This window comes from Pipra filicauda, unplaced genomic scaffold, assembly GCF_003945595.2.
Source record: "Pipra filicauda isolate LSUMZ 115617 unplaced genomic scaffold, ASM394559v2 scaffold597_size247288_pilon, whole genome shotgun sequence".
Lineage (NCBI taxonomy): Eukaryota > Metazoa > Chordata > Aves > Passeriformes > Pipridae > Pipra > Pipra filicauda.
The window spans coordinates 214,314-228,385 of NW_024104750.1; the positions used below are offsets into that span (position 1 = coordinate 214,314).

General features: G+C 59.6%; 1 protein-coding gene across 12 annotated transcripts in view; it reads left to right on the top strand.

Moving 5' to 3' along the window:
• Nucleotides 1-14,072, top strand: part of LOC114002488 (PHD finger protein 7-like) — a 27,811-nt gene continuing 13,739 nt past the window's right edge. For 4 of the 12 annotated variants that reach the window (XM_039387873.1, XM_039387874.1, XM_039387872.1 and 1 more), the window contains exon 1: nucleotides 13,474-14,013. In XM_039387873.1, the coding sequence (XP_039243807.1) occupies nucleotides 13,971-14,013 (43 nt within the window). In that variant the 5' untranslated portion in view covers nucleotides 13,474-13,970. Of the gene's footprint in view, nucleotides 250-345; nucleotides 438-522; nucleotides 625-911; nucleotides 1,026-1,124; nucleotides 1,244-1,413; nucleotides 1,590-1,714; nucleotides 1,863-2,165; nucleotides 2,429-2,565; nucleotides 2,691-2,767; nucleotides 3,182-5,868; nucleotides 6,095-6,190; nucleotides 6,283-6,367; nucleotides 6,470-6,625; nucleotides 6,751-6,827; nucleotides 6,991-7,076; nucleotides 7,184-7,396; nucleotides 7,511-7,642; nucleotides 7,831-8,002; nucleotides 9,172-9,268; nucleotides 9,361-9,447; nucleotides 9,550-9,705; nucleotides 9,766-9,836; nucleotides 9,950-10,081; nucleotides 10,201-10,371; nucleotides 10,528-10,655; nucleotides 10,800-11,111; nucleotides 11,475-13,473; nucleotides 14,014-14,072 lie in introns of those variants that run through there. The other 8 variants (XM_039387871.1, XM_039387870.1, XM_027748473.2 and 5 more) reach the window with 8 other exon arrangements.

Here is a 14,072-nt window from a genome sequence, read left to right on the forward strand (position 1 = left end):
AGCACCGAGTGCTGGCAGGCGAAACTCAAGGGAGACAGCAGCCAGGACTTCCCAAAGGCAACAGCACTCCCGCCAGCAGCGGCGGACATGGAACTCATCCACCAGATCCAGAAGTCCCCACGACAGGAGCCGTGTTAGAGCACCCAGTACTGCCAGGCGCACTCACCGGTGGGACGGTGAGACACGGACCCACCGCTGACACGTCCCACGTCAGACAGGGAGGAGGAGGCCCGGAAGGGAGAGAGCCAGGTGAGAGCAAAGTGCCCCTCCCTCAGCCTGGCAGAGGGGCTGTCAGGGCGGGCAGTACAGGTGCCATGCCCGGGCCATTGTCTCTCTCCCCTCCAGCATGACTGCTCTGTCAACAATCAGCGGCTGACCCGGACATCTGTGGGGAGAAAATGCAGAAACATGGGATCTGTTCCCACGTGTTCTGCCTGGTGAGTTGCTCTCTGGGCTCCCTCCATGTTTTGACAGGCAGTCCCTGCCACTCTCTGCTCATCAGTGAGTTTCATTTTCCTGCAGTTTTTTGCCAGCCACCTTCCTCTGTACAATGATGATCAAGTACAACTCCAGGGCTTTCTCCCAAGGGATATCCTACATGCAGTCAACCGAGCGGCACAGAAGGTGAGAGCCTGAGAAGAGCAGGGAGATTTGTGCCAGGTGAAGTTTGCTGGAGCTTAGCCCAGACCCCAAGCAAGAAAGCCCAGCCCTTCCAACCAGCTCTGGGACAAGGAGGAGGCCCTGAGGCTGCAGCTGATGGGGCTGCTCTGCTCTTTCCAGAGCTGCTGCATCTGTGGCCAGAGCGGGGCCACCATCGCCTGCTGGGATGGCACAGGGGGAAGAGCAGGGACACCCTGCACCTGCCCGATGCCAGGGCAGAGGTAGCTCATCAGTTTTCCTTTTCCCATCAGAGCACCATCATGGCAGGGCTTTAATGCATTTGCCCAGCTAGGAGACAGACACAGGCACTGCGATGCCAGTGAGTGCCTTTTTCCAGGAGGCAGGCAGGAGGCAGAGGAGGAGGGGTAAGTTGCCAAAGGTGCACCCCAGGGCTCTGCAGGGCTTGAAGCACAAGGACCCAGGAGAAGAGCTCAGCACCTCCATGAACCCGTTTGCTTCCCCAGGCCCTGGGAACTGCTCCTGTGCTCCTCCTGTGCTGCCGAGGGCACCCTCAGGCACTGCTCTGGCCTGAGGGACATCATAACCAGCTGGGAATGTGATGGCTGTGCTGGCCTGGGCACAGGTAAAAGGCAAAGCAGCCTGCTGACCCTGGGCCTGGTGCCCCTGGGCCTGGAAAGGGGTGTCCAGGGTTGGCTTGGCAGAGCCTGTCTGCTCCAGGAGGACTGGAGACACTGCTCTGGCCTATCTTATCCAGGGCCTGGAGCAGCCTTGACCCTCCTGCTCCCCTTACAGCGTCCAGTTAAGACCCAGAGCTTGTTGATCTCATGAAGGACTCTTCTGACAACTTCAAGGAATACGAGACCATCACCCTCAGTACAAGCAAACTCCATACAAACTGACAGGCAACATCGGAGGAGACTCTGAAATCCCTCTCACAAAAGACAAGCAGCTCCAGCCCTGACAGTCAGGTAACATCGGGGTCATCCCACAGCTGCTTCCCAGCAACTGAGGACAGCAGCTGCTCCAGCAGTCGGAGTCCTGACTGCAGGTGAAACTGCTCCCACCAGCACTGTCATACCCCAAATTCATCCAGCAGATCCTGAAGTCACCGTGACAGGAGCCGTGTTAGAGCACCCAGTGCTGGGAGCTCCACTCACCAGTGGGACGGTGAGACAGGGACCCACCGCTGACACGTCCCACGTCAGACAGGGAGGAGGAGCCCCCCGAAGGGAGGGAGCCAGGTGAGAGCAAAGTGCCCCTCCCTCAGCCTGGCAGAGGGGCTGTTGGTGCCAGGAGCAGTGGCACGGGGAGGCAGGAGCTGTCCAGGCATCCCGGGGCTGGGACCCTCCTTTCCTCAGCAAGCAGGGCCCAGCTGGGGCAGGGGACACCTGGTGGGACACCCGTGCCCACAATGTCCCGTCCTCCCCAAGGCCTCCAGCCCTGCCCTTCAGCCAGCCAGGCAGGGACAGAGCAGCCCTTGGGGTCAATCCTGCAGGGAAGCTGCCCCAGCCCTGCAGAGGTGCCATGGTCTCTCTCCCCTCCAGCATGCCAGCTGTGTGGACGATCAGAGGCTGACCCAGACGTGTGGAGAAAATTCAGATAAATGGGCTCTGTTTCCACGAGTTCTGCCGGGTGAGTTGCTTCATGTTTTGACAGGCAGTCCCTGCCACTCTCTCCTCATCAGTACGTGTCCTTTTTTCTACAGGTTTTTGCCAGCCACCTTCCTCTGCACAATGATGATCAAGTAGGATTCCAGGGCTTTCTCCCAAGGGATATCCAAGATGTAGTCTCCCGGGAAGCACAGAAGGTGAGAGCCTGAGAAGAGCAGGGAGATTTGTGCCACTGCCCAGACCCCAAGCAAGAAAGCCCAGCCCTTCCAACCAGCTCTGGGACAAGGAGGAGGCCCTGAGGCTGCTGCTGATGGGGCTGCTCTGCTCTTTCCAGAGCTGCTGCATCTGTGGCCAGAGCGGGGCCACCATCTCCTGCTAGGAAACAGTCTGTGACCTGAGCTTCCACCTGCCCTGTGCCAAGCAGGGAGGCTGTGTCACCCAGTTCATTCCACCGTACAGGTACCTCCTGTCCCCTCCTTGCCACCACCAGGGAAGGGCCCAGCACTTCTCAGCTCACCCACCCCTTTTCCCCCCAGCTCCTACTGCCCCGCACACAGCCCAGAGCAGGCAGTGGAGGCGACTCCAGAGCCGGGCACAAACAGAGACATCCTGCAAGCGAAACCACTTCTGGCAGCAATATCAGAGCCCCAATACACAGAGCCAGTCCAGAAGTCATCGTGACAGGAGCCACGTGAGATCACCAAGGGCTGGGAGGTGCAACAGCGGCCAGGAAGAATCGAGGACATCCCAAAGGCAAAACCAGCAATGTCAGACTCCAAATTAATGCAGCCAATCTAGAAGTTGCCGTGACAGGAGCCGTGTGGCTGCCCCAAGTGCTGGGAGATGCACCCCCATCCTGGAAGCATGAAGAACATCACAGACGTGAAACTGGTTCTGTCAGCAACTTATCAAATCCCTTCAATAAATGCATAGGACTGCTTTTTAAAATATTTTTGTGTATTTGCAAAATTATGCAAATGGCACTTTCGATGTCGCAGTGTTTAGTAGATTGTTTCATCCTAATGTTTCACCTGACACATTGGAGGCTATTGCAAAGCCCAAGGCTTAGTAGTATCTTTGTGCAGGTTTCCCTTTCCTCCCCCTTGGCTTTTGGCACAGCTTTCCTTTCCTTCCTATTCTATGGTTTCCCCTTGGTGTTGCAAGGGAGAGGTTTGGAATGTTTTGCAATCCAGCGGTGCCACGGCCTCGATGCACTGAAGGCAGGGAAGCAGTGGCGGGGTGTTGGCAGCCCCGTCCTGTCCCTGCTGCCGGCGGCCCGGGGGCAGGAGCGCCCCGGCGGTGCCATGGCGGGTTCCCCTCAGGTGTGGGCAGCCGCAACCCGGCTGTGCGGGGCGGCCCCGGCGGTGCCATGGCGGGTTCCCCTCAGGTGTGGGCAGCCGCAGCCCGGCTGTGCGGGGCGACCCCGGCGGTGCCATGGCGGGTTCCCCTCAGGGCGGCCCCGCTGCCCGCGCACGGCGGTGTTGCCGGGGCAGCCCCGTCCCCCAGGCACATCTGTGGGCTGTGACCCAGCGGCGACCGCTTCCCGCTCTAAGAGCCCGCAGGAATGGCTGCCTGGCTCCAAACTGCCCGCCGGGAGCGCGCTGGGATCGCAGGGGGAGCTCTGCCCGGGGCAGCCCCCGCACTCAGTCGCCCCGAGCCTTCCCGCCCTCCCGCACACGGCGGCGCTTTGGGAACGGCCGCGGTCGGCGCTGGAGTGGCGGCGCTCGGGCTCGAGGGAGCGCCGCGAGCCCGGGAAAGCGTCGGGAACATTCTGGCACCGAGGGGAGCGCGGGCGCGGAACTTGGGCACCCAGACGATCGTGGGTCCCAGCGGGGGAGGGTCCCGAGGGTCCCGCCCAATGGAGCGCAGGAGAGGACGCCGAGCGGCGAGTGCCGCGGGTTGGGCTTCGCTGCCCTGGAGGCAAAAACTGCACCGTGCGCCATCCAGAGGTTATCCATCGACCTTTCCCCAAACCTGCCGAGTGGGACAGGACATCAGAGCTGCGCCCTGCCCAGAGCCCAGGAAAGAAACCCCATCCCTTCCAACCAGCTCCAGGAAAAACATCCGGCTCCCAGCAGCTCCACAGAGGCTCCAGCACAGGAGCCTTGTCCCCCAGACACATCTGTGGGCCGAGCCCTACCCAGAGCCCTGGGGCTGCCTGTGGAAGCCCCGAGGCTGTGGGATTTGCACGGGGTGGCCTTTAAAGGGCTCTCCCAACCCCAAGCCTTCTACCCTTCTACGGCTCTAATCTGCGCTGCAGTGTGGTGCTTACACAAGGGGCAGCTATGCCCTGTGCTGGATTAAAATCTGCCTGCCAGCCTGAATTCAGGCAGCGAGACAAAGACCCAGCTACCGGATTTTTTTGCTATTCACTAGGTGCCTCTGTGCCCAAAGCTTCAGCCTTCCCAGGACTCGCTGGACAGCAACAGAGCCTTGTGGTGCCTCAGCCACTCCTCCCAGTCCATATCATCAGCAAACATGCTGAGGGTGCTCTCCGTCCCTTCTGCCAGGTCACCGGGCAACCGGTCAAAGGAGGCTGGCCCCAGCACTGAGCGCCGCGCTCACAACCCTCTGAGCTCTGCCATTCAGCCAGGTCTCAACCCCCTCAGTGTCCACTCATCTAAGCCACACTTGCTGAGCTGCCTGGGAGGGTGTTCTGGGAGGCAGGGTGAAAAGCCTTGCTGAAGTCATGGCAGACAACAGGCACTGCTCTCCCCTCATGTACCCAGCCAGTCACTCCAGCAGAGAAGGCTAGGAGACTGGTCAAGCATGATTTCCCCTTCCTTTTATTCCACAGGCTTAGAGATGACATGCAGCATGAGCTGTTCTGTCCCCTTTCTGGGGATGGAGGTGACACTGATGGGCCCATCATTTCCTGGGTCCATCTTGCTGCCCTTTTTGGAGACTGGAGTGATGTCAGCTTTCCTGCAGTCCTCAGGCACCTCTGCTGGGGAATCAGCGTCCCTGAGGTGCTGGCAGTGTTCCCTGGGCCAGGGGCAGGAGCAGAGATCTGCCTTGGCCAGGGCCGGAGCCCTGGAGTGGCACTGCCTGAACAGCACTTTTTGTGCAACAGTGGCTGCCCAAGAGTCCTCGGTGGCTGCCCCAGGGCCTGGCATTTGACCCTGCGCTTGCTGCAGCAGCAGCCGCCCCGGCTCTGTGCTTACCGAGGGCTCGGGACCCGCCTCGGAACCTCGGTTACCAAGGGGCTGCCTCACAGTGGGGGGGTGGGCTGGGGCCATCCCTGCCCGTATTTCAGGTGCATGATGCTGATGTCACAGTGGCCACTGTGACCCGTGAGGCCAAGGGCACAAAAACGGGACTCTGGGCTCAGGCCCAGTGTCAGTGTTACCTGATCACGAGAGGAGAAGGAAGAGGAGGGACAGCCCCCCTTTTGCAAACGCCTCTCGCTTCTTTTGCGCAGAGAGTGTAGGAGCACCTGGAGGAGACCTTGGTGTTCCTCAACCAGACGATAGAAAGAGACGGCAGAGAGAGACCGGGCTCACACAGGGCTGACCAGCGAGTCAGGGGGCTCTACGCCTCAGGGCTCTGGCCCTGTGTTGCAGACTCGTCTCACTTCTGCCTCAGACCCAGTGGAGGAGCACCTGGAGGAGACCTTGGTGTTCCTCAACCAGACGACAGAAAGAGACGGCAGAGAGAGACCGGGCTCACACAGGGCTGACCAGCGAGTCAGGGGGCTCTACGCCTCAGGGCTCTGGCCCTGTGTTGCAAACTCGTCTCACATCTGCCTCAGAACCAGTGGAGGAGCACCTGAAGGAGACCTCGGTGTTCCAAGGACAGAGACCCACCGCTGACAGTCACCATGTCAGACAGGGAGGAGGAGGCCCCTGAAGGGAGAGAGCCAGGTGAGAGCAAAGTGCCCCTTCTCAGCCTGGCAGAGGGGCTGTCGGGGTGGGCAGTACAGGTGCCATGCCTGGGGCCATTGTCTCTCTCCCCTCCAGAATGCCTGCTGTGTCGGAGATCAGATGCTGACCTGGACATATGTGGAGATAAAATCCAGAAACATGGGATCTGTGCCCACGTGTTCTGCCTGGTGAGTTGCTCCGTGGGCTCCCTCCACTTTTTGACAGGCAGTCCCTGCCACTCTCTCCTCATCAGTGCGTGTCCTTTTCCTGCAGTATTTTGCCAGCATCCTTGACCAGCAAGAGAATGAACGAGTAGGACTTCAGGGCTTTCTCCCAAGGGATATCCTACATGCAGTCAAACGAGCGGCACAGACGGTGAGAGCCTCACAAGAGCAGGGAAATCTGTGCCAGGCGGGGTTTGCTGGAGCTTAGCCCAGACCCCAAGCAAGGAAGCCCAACCCTTCCAACCAGCTCTGGGACAAGGAGGAGGCCCTGAGGCTGCTGCTGATGGGGCTGCTCTGCTCTTTCCAGAGCTGCTGCATCTGTGGCCAGAGTGGGGCCACCATCTCCTGCTGTGAAACAGATTGTGACCTGAGCTTCCACCTGCCCTGTGCCAAGCAGGGAGGCTGTGTCACCCAGTTCATTCCACCGTACAGGTACCTCCTGTCCCCTCCTTGCCACCACCAGGGAAGGGCCCAGCACTTCTCAGCTCACCCACCCCTTTTCCCCCCAGCTCCTACTGCCCTGCACACAGCCCACAGCAGGCAGTGGAGGCGACTCCAGAGCCGGGCACCGAATGCCTCATCTGCATGGAGCCTGTGGAGGACAGAAAGACCTTCAACACCATGGTGTGCCCAGCCTGTAAAACCACGTGGTTCCACAGGGACTGCATCCAAGTAGGAGTGGTTCCCTAACCCGGGGGGCACAGCAGGGGCTCAGCAGCACCAGGGCCTCACTCTCACTACTTGTGTTTGTCCTGCAGGGACAGGCTCTGCGCTCTGGATTTTCCTCCTTCCAGTGCCCCATCTGCAGAAACAGGCCGGCATTTCTTGGGGAGATGTTCACCATGGGGATCCGAATCCCCTTCAGGTTGGTGTCCTTCTGCCTGGCTCACAACACAGGGGGTGCAAGTGCTGTGCCGTGCCAGGGCCTGCCCCAGCAGTCCTGGCCCTGCCCTGTTCCGTGAGTCCCAGGTTCAGCTTCCTGCAGGAGCTGGAAATGGCACAGGGGGAAGAGCAGGGACACCCTGCACCTGCCCGATGCCGGGGCAGAGGGAGCTCATCAGTTTTCCTTTTCCATCAGACCACCAACTTGGGAGGAGAATGATGCGTTCGCCGAGCTGTTAGACAGACACAGGCGCTGTGATGCCAGTGAGTGCTTTTATCCAAGAGGCAGGCAGGAGGCAGAGGAGGAGGGGTAAGTTGCCAAAGCTGCATCCTGGGGCTCTGCAGGGCTTGAAGCAGAAGGACCCAAGAGAAGAGCTCAGCCAGATAATCCCATGCTTTGGACACTTTGTCCTCACCTCCATGAACCTGATTGCTTTTCCAGGCCCTGGGAACTGCTCCTGTGCTCCTCCTGTGCTGCCGAGGGCACTCACAGATACTGCTCTGGTGTGCGGAACACCATAACCGGCTGGGAATGTGACAACTGTGCTCGCCAGAGCAGCCGCAGACGCCGTGGCACGACAGTCTGCGCGGACAACTGTGATTGTGACAGCTGTGCTGAGCGCTTCACATGTAAGAAGCAAAGCACCTGAATGGCCCTGGGTCAGGTGCCCCTGGGCCTGGCAATGCGTGCCCAGGGTGGTCTCGGCAGAGCCTGTCAGCTCCAGGAGGGCTGGGGGCGCTGCTCTGGCTTATTCTGCCTTGGGCCTGGGGCGGTCTTGACCTTCCTTGCTTCCCCTTACAGCCTCCAGTGAATTCTCAATCCTTGCTAGACTCATGGAGGAGTCTCCTGCTGTGTCAACAGAAGACGAGACCATCAACCCCAGCACCAGCCAACAGGCAGCATCAGAGCAGTCTGTGCAATCTCCCTCAGAGGAGACGAGCAGCCCCAGCCTCTATAGTCGGGTAACATCAAGGCCATCCCACAGCAACATCCCAGAAACTGAGGACAGCAGCTGCTCTCGCAGTCGGAGGCCTGACCGCCGGCAAAACCGCACCCGCCGGCAAAGTCGGCCCCAAAATCCACAACATCGGTCCAGAAGTCCCCTGGACAGGAGCCATGTGCCGGAACCAACTGCTGCGAGGTGCAGGCCCAGGGAGAGACAATCAGGGCCATCCTGCAGGCGAAGACGCTCCCGCCGGCAAAGTCGTCCCCAAAATCCACACCTTCGGTACCCGAGTCCCTATGACAGGAGATGTTCACCACACCTCCGGTCCCCGAGTCCCCATGACAGGATTTGTTTGCCACCACCACCGAGTCCTCGGAGGCGCAGCTGCAGCGAGGAGGCATCAGAGACATCCAGCAACCGAAACCGCTCCCGCCAGCAACGTCGGCCCCAAAATCCACACCTGCGGTCCAGAAGTCGACGTCACGGGAGCCATGTGAGAACACCAAGGGCTGGGAGCTGCACCGCCACCCAGGAAGCATCAGAGACATCCCGCAGCCGAAACCGCTCCCGCCAGCAACGTCGGCCGCAAAATCCACGCCTTCGGTCCAGAAGTCGCCGTGACAGGAGCCATGTCCCAACACCAAGTACTGGGAGGCGCAGGCCCAGCCAGGAAGAATCGGGGACATCCCGCAGGCGAAATAGCTCCCGCCGCCAAAGTCGGACCTCAAATACATCTGGTCGGTCCAGAAGTCCCCTTGACAGGAACTGCACGCCAGCACCGAGTGCTGGCAGGCGAAACTCAAGGGAGACACCTGCCAGGACTTCCCAAAGACAACAGCACTCCCGCCAGCAGCGTCGGATCTCAGATTCATCCAGCAGATCCAGAAGTCGCCGTGATGGGAGGCGTGATAGAGCACCCAGTGCTGGGAGCCCCGCTCACCGCTCAGACGGTGAGACAGGGACTCCCCACTGATGCGTTACATGTCAGAGAGGAAGGAGGAGGCCCCCGAAGGGAGAGAGCCAGGTGAGAGCAAAGTGCCCCTCCCTCAGCCTGGCAGAGGGGCTGTCAGGGTGGGCAGTACAGGTGCCATGCCCGGGGCCATTGTCTCTCTCCCCTCCAGCATGACTGCTCTGTCAGCGATCAGAGGCTGACCCGGAGATCTGCGGGGAAAATCTCCAGATAAATGGGCTCTGTGCCGACGAGTTCTGCCCGGTGAGTTGCTTCATGAGCTCCCTCCATGTTTTGACAGGCAGTCCCTGCCACTCTCTCCTCATCAGTACGTGTCCTTTTTTTCTACAGTTTTTTGCCAGCCACCTTCCTCTGCACAATGATGATCCAGTAGGATTCCAGGGCTTTCTCCCAAGGGATATCCTAGATGTAGTCTCCCAGGAAGCACAGAAGGTGAGAGCCTGACAAGAGCAGGGAGATTTGTGCCAGGCGAGGTTTGCTGGAGCTTAGCCCAGACCCCAAGCAAGAAAGCCCAGCCCTTCCAACCAGCTCTGGGACAAGGAGGAGGCCCTGAGGCTGCTGCTGATGGGGCTGCTCTGCTCTTTCCAGAGCTGCTGCATCTGTGGCCAGAGCGGGGCCACCATCGCCTGCTGGGATGGCACAGCGGGAAGAGCAGGGACACCCTGCACCTGCCCGATGCCAGGGCAGAGGGAGCTCATCACTTTTCCTTTTCCTATCAGACCACCATCATGGAGAACCATACTGCATTCAAGGAGCTGGGAGACAGACACAGGCGCTGTGATGCCAGTGAGTGCCTTTTTCCAGGAGGCAGGCAGGAGGCAGAGGAGGAGGGGTAAGTTGCCAAAGCTGCACCCCAGGGCTCTGCAGGGCTTGAAGCACAAGGACCCAGGAGAAGAGCTCAGCCAGATAATCCCATGCTTTGGACACTTTTTCCTCACTTCCATGAACCCGTTTGCTTCCCCAGGCCCTGGGAACTGCTCCTGTGCTCCTCCTGTGCTGCCGAGGGCACCCCCAGGCACTGCTCTGGCCTGAGGGACATCATAACCAGCTGGGAATGTGATGGCTGTGCAGTCCTGGGCACAGGTAAAAGGCAAAGCACCCTGATGACCCTGGGCCTGGTGCCCCTGGGCCTGGAAAGGGGTGTCCAGGGTTGGCTTGGCAGAGCCTGTCTGCTCCAGGAGGACTGGAGACACTGCTCTGGCCGATCTTGACCCAGGCCTGGAGCAGCCTTGACCCTCCTGCTTCCCCTTACAGTGTCCAGTTAAGACCCAGAGCTTTTGCTCTCATGAAGGACTCTTCTGACAACACCAAGGAATACGAGACCATCAACCCCACTACGAGCAAACTCCATACAAACTGACAGGCAAATCCCTCTCACAAAAGACGAGCAGCTCCAGCCCTGACAGTCAGGTAACATCGGGGTCATCCCACAGCTGCTTCCCAGCAACTGAGGACAGCAGCTGCTCCAGCAGTTGGAGTCCCGACTGCAGGCAAAACCGCTCCCACCAGCAGTGTCATACCCCAAATTCATCCAGCAGATCCTGAAGTCACCGTGACAGGAGCCGTGTTAGAGCACCCAGTGCTGGGAGCTCCACTCACCAGTGGGACGGTGAGACAGGGACCCACCGCTGACACGTCCCACGTCAGACAGGGAGGAGGAGCACCCGAAGGGAGGGAGCCAGGTGAGAGCAAAGTGCCCCTCCCTCAGCCTGGCAGAGGGGCTGTCAGGGCGGCCAGCATGGGGCCAGGAGCAGTGGCACGGGGAGGCAGGAGCTGTCCAGGCATCCCGGGGCTGGGACCCTCCTTTCCTCAGCAAACAGGGCCCAGCTGGGGCAGGGGACACCTGCTGGGACACCCGTCAATGTCCCGTCCTCCCCAAGGCCTCCAACCCTGCCCTTCAGCCAGCCAGGCAGGGACAGAGCAGCCCTTGGGGTCAATCCTGCAGGGAAGCTGCCCCAGCCTGGCAGAGGTGCCATGGTCTCTCTCCCCTCCAGCATGCCAGCTGTGTGGACGATCAGAGGCTGACCCAGATGTGTGGAGAAAAAATCCAGATAAATGGGCTCTGTTTCCACGAGTTCTGCCGGGTGAGTTGCTTCATGTTTTGACAGGCAGTCCCTGCCACTCTCTCCTCATCAGTACGTGTCCTTTTTTCTACAGGTTTTTGCCAGCCACCTTCCTCTGCACAATGATGATCCAGTAGGATTCCAGGGCTTTCTCCCAAGGGATATCCAAGATGTAGTCTCCCGGGAAGCACAGAAGGTGAGAGCCTGAGAGGAGCAGGGAGATTTGTGCCAGGTGAGGTTTGCTGGAGCTTAGCCCAGACCCCAAGCAAGAAAGCCCAGCCCTTCCAACCAGCTCTGGGACAAGGAGGAGGCCCTGAGGCTGCTGCTGATGGGGCTGCTCTGATCTTTCCAGAGCTGCTGCATCTGTGGCCAGAACGGGGCCACCATCTCCTGCTGGGAAACAGATTGTGACCTGAGCTTCCACCTGCCCTGTGCCAAGCAGGGAGGCTGTGTCACCCAGTTCATTCCACCATACAGGTACCTCCTGTCCCCTCCTTGCCACCACCAGGGAAGAGCCCAGCACTTCTCAGCTCACCCACCCCTTTTCCCCCCAGCTCCTACTGCCCCGCACACAGCCCAGAGCAGGCAGTGGAGGCGACTCCAGAGCCGGGCGCAAACAGAGACATCCTGCAAGCGAAACCACTTCTGGCAGCAATATCAGAGCCCCAATACACAGAGCCAGTCCAGAAGTCATCGTGACAGGAGCCACGTGAGATCACCAAGGGCTGGGAGGTGCAACAGCGGCCAGGAAGAATCGAGGACATCCCAAAGGCAAAACCAGCAATGTCAGACTCCAAATTAATGCAGCCAATCTAGAAGTTGCCGTGACAGGAGCCGTGTGGCCGCCCCAAGTGCTGGGAGATGCACCCCCATCCAGGAAGCATCAAGAACATCACAGACGTGAAACCGGTTCTGTCAGCAACTTATCAAATCCCTTCAATAAATGTATAGGACTGCTTTTTAAAATATTTTTGTGTATTTGCAAAATTATGCAAATGGCACTTTCGATGTCGCAGTGTTTAGTAGATTGTTTCATCCTAATGTTTCACCTGACACATTGGAGGCTATTGCAAAGCCCAAGGCTCAGTAGTATCTTTGTTTAGGTTTCCCTTTCCTCCCCCTTGGCTTTTGGCACAGCTTTCCTTTCCTTCCTATTCTATGGTTTCCCCTTGGTGTTGCAAGGGAGAGGTTTGGAATGTTTTGCAATCCAGCGGTGCCACCGCCTCGATGCACTGAAGGCAGGGAAGCAGTGGCGGGGTGTTGGCAGCCCCGTCCTGTCCCTGCTGCCGGCGGCCCGGGGGCAGGAGCGCCCCGGCGGTGCCATGGCGGGTTCCCCTCAGGTGTGGGCAGCCGCAGCCCGGCTGTGCGGGGCGGCCCCGGCGGTGCCATGGCGGGTTCCCCTCAGGTGTGGGCAGCCGCAGCCCGGCTGTGCGGGGCGGCCCCGGCGGTGCCATGGCGGGTTCCCCTCAGGGCGGCCCCGCTGCCCGCGCACAGCGGTGTTGCCGGGGCAGCCCGGGAGACAGGGGAAAGGTGGGTGGAACTCTCGGGTCTCTGAGGGAAAGGGCCAATGGTAGCTCTCCCTGCACTGTGGCAGGCTGTGACCAATCAGCGGCAGAGGAGCGGGAAAACTGGGGAGACAGGGTAACAAACAACTTTTGGAGGGAAAATCTGAGGGAGAAAGGGAGACAATATGGAGGTATGACAGAATTCATAAAATTTAACAATAAACTGGGGTGCATAAGAATTCATAAACACACAACAATAAACTGGGGAAAAACTGTCAGTCCGGTGGGTGAATTATTCAGTAAGCAACAGGTCCATTTAGATCCCATTTATGTTTTTCCAGGCAGCATATCTCTCCCATTCTGTCTTCTCATCCACCACAGTCGGCTTTCCTGCAGTCCTCAGGCACCTCTGCTGGGGAATCAGCGTCCCTGAGGTGCTGGCAGTGTTCCCTGGGCCAGGGGCAGGAGCAGAGATCTGCCTTGGCCAGGGCCGGAGCCCTGGAGTGGCACTGCCTGAACAGCACTTTTTGTGCAACAGTGGCTGCCCAAGAGTCCTCGGTGGCTGCCCCAGGGCCTGGCATTTGACCCTGCGCTTGCTGCAGCAGCAGCCGCCCCGGCTCTGTGCTTACCGAGGGCTCGGGACCCGCCTCGGAACCTCGGTTACCAAGGGGCTGCCTCACAGTGGGGGGGTGGGCTGGGGCCATCCCTGCCCGTATTTCAGGTGCATGATGCTGATGTCACAGTGGCCACTGTGACCCGTGAGGCCAAGGGCACAAAAACGGGACTCTGGGCTCAGGCCCAGTGTCAGTGTTACCTGATCACGAGAGGAGAAGGAAGAGGAGGGACAGCCCCCCTTTTGCAAACGCCTCTCGCTTCTTTTGCGCAGAGAGTGTAGGAGCACCTGGAGGAGACCTTGGTGTTCCTCAACCAGACGATAGAAAGAGACGGCAGAGAGAGACCGGGCTCACACAGGGCTGACCAGCGAGTCAGGGGGCTCTACGCCTCAGGGCTCTGGCCCTGTGTTGCAGACTCGTCTCACTTCTGCCTCAGACCCAGTGTAGGAGCACCTGGAGGAGACCTCGGTGTTCCTCAACCAGACGATAGAAAGAGACGGCAGAGAGAGACCGGGCTCACACAGGGCTGACGAGCGAGTCAGGGGGCTCTACGCCTCAGGGCTCTGGCCCTGTGTTGCAAACTCGTCTCACTTCTGCCTCAGAACCAGTGTAGGAGCACCTGGAGGAGACCTTGGTGTTCCAAGGAGAGAGACCCACCGCTGACAGTCACCATGTCAGACAGGGAGCAGGCGGCCCCCAGAGGGAGGGAGCCAGGTGAGAGCAAAGTGCCCCTCCCTCAGCCTGGCAGAGGGGCTGTCAGGGCGGGCAGTACA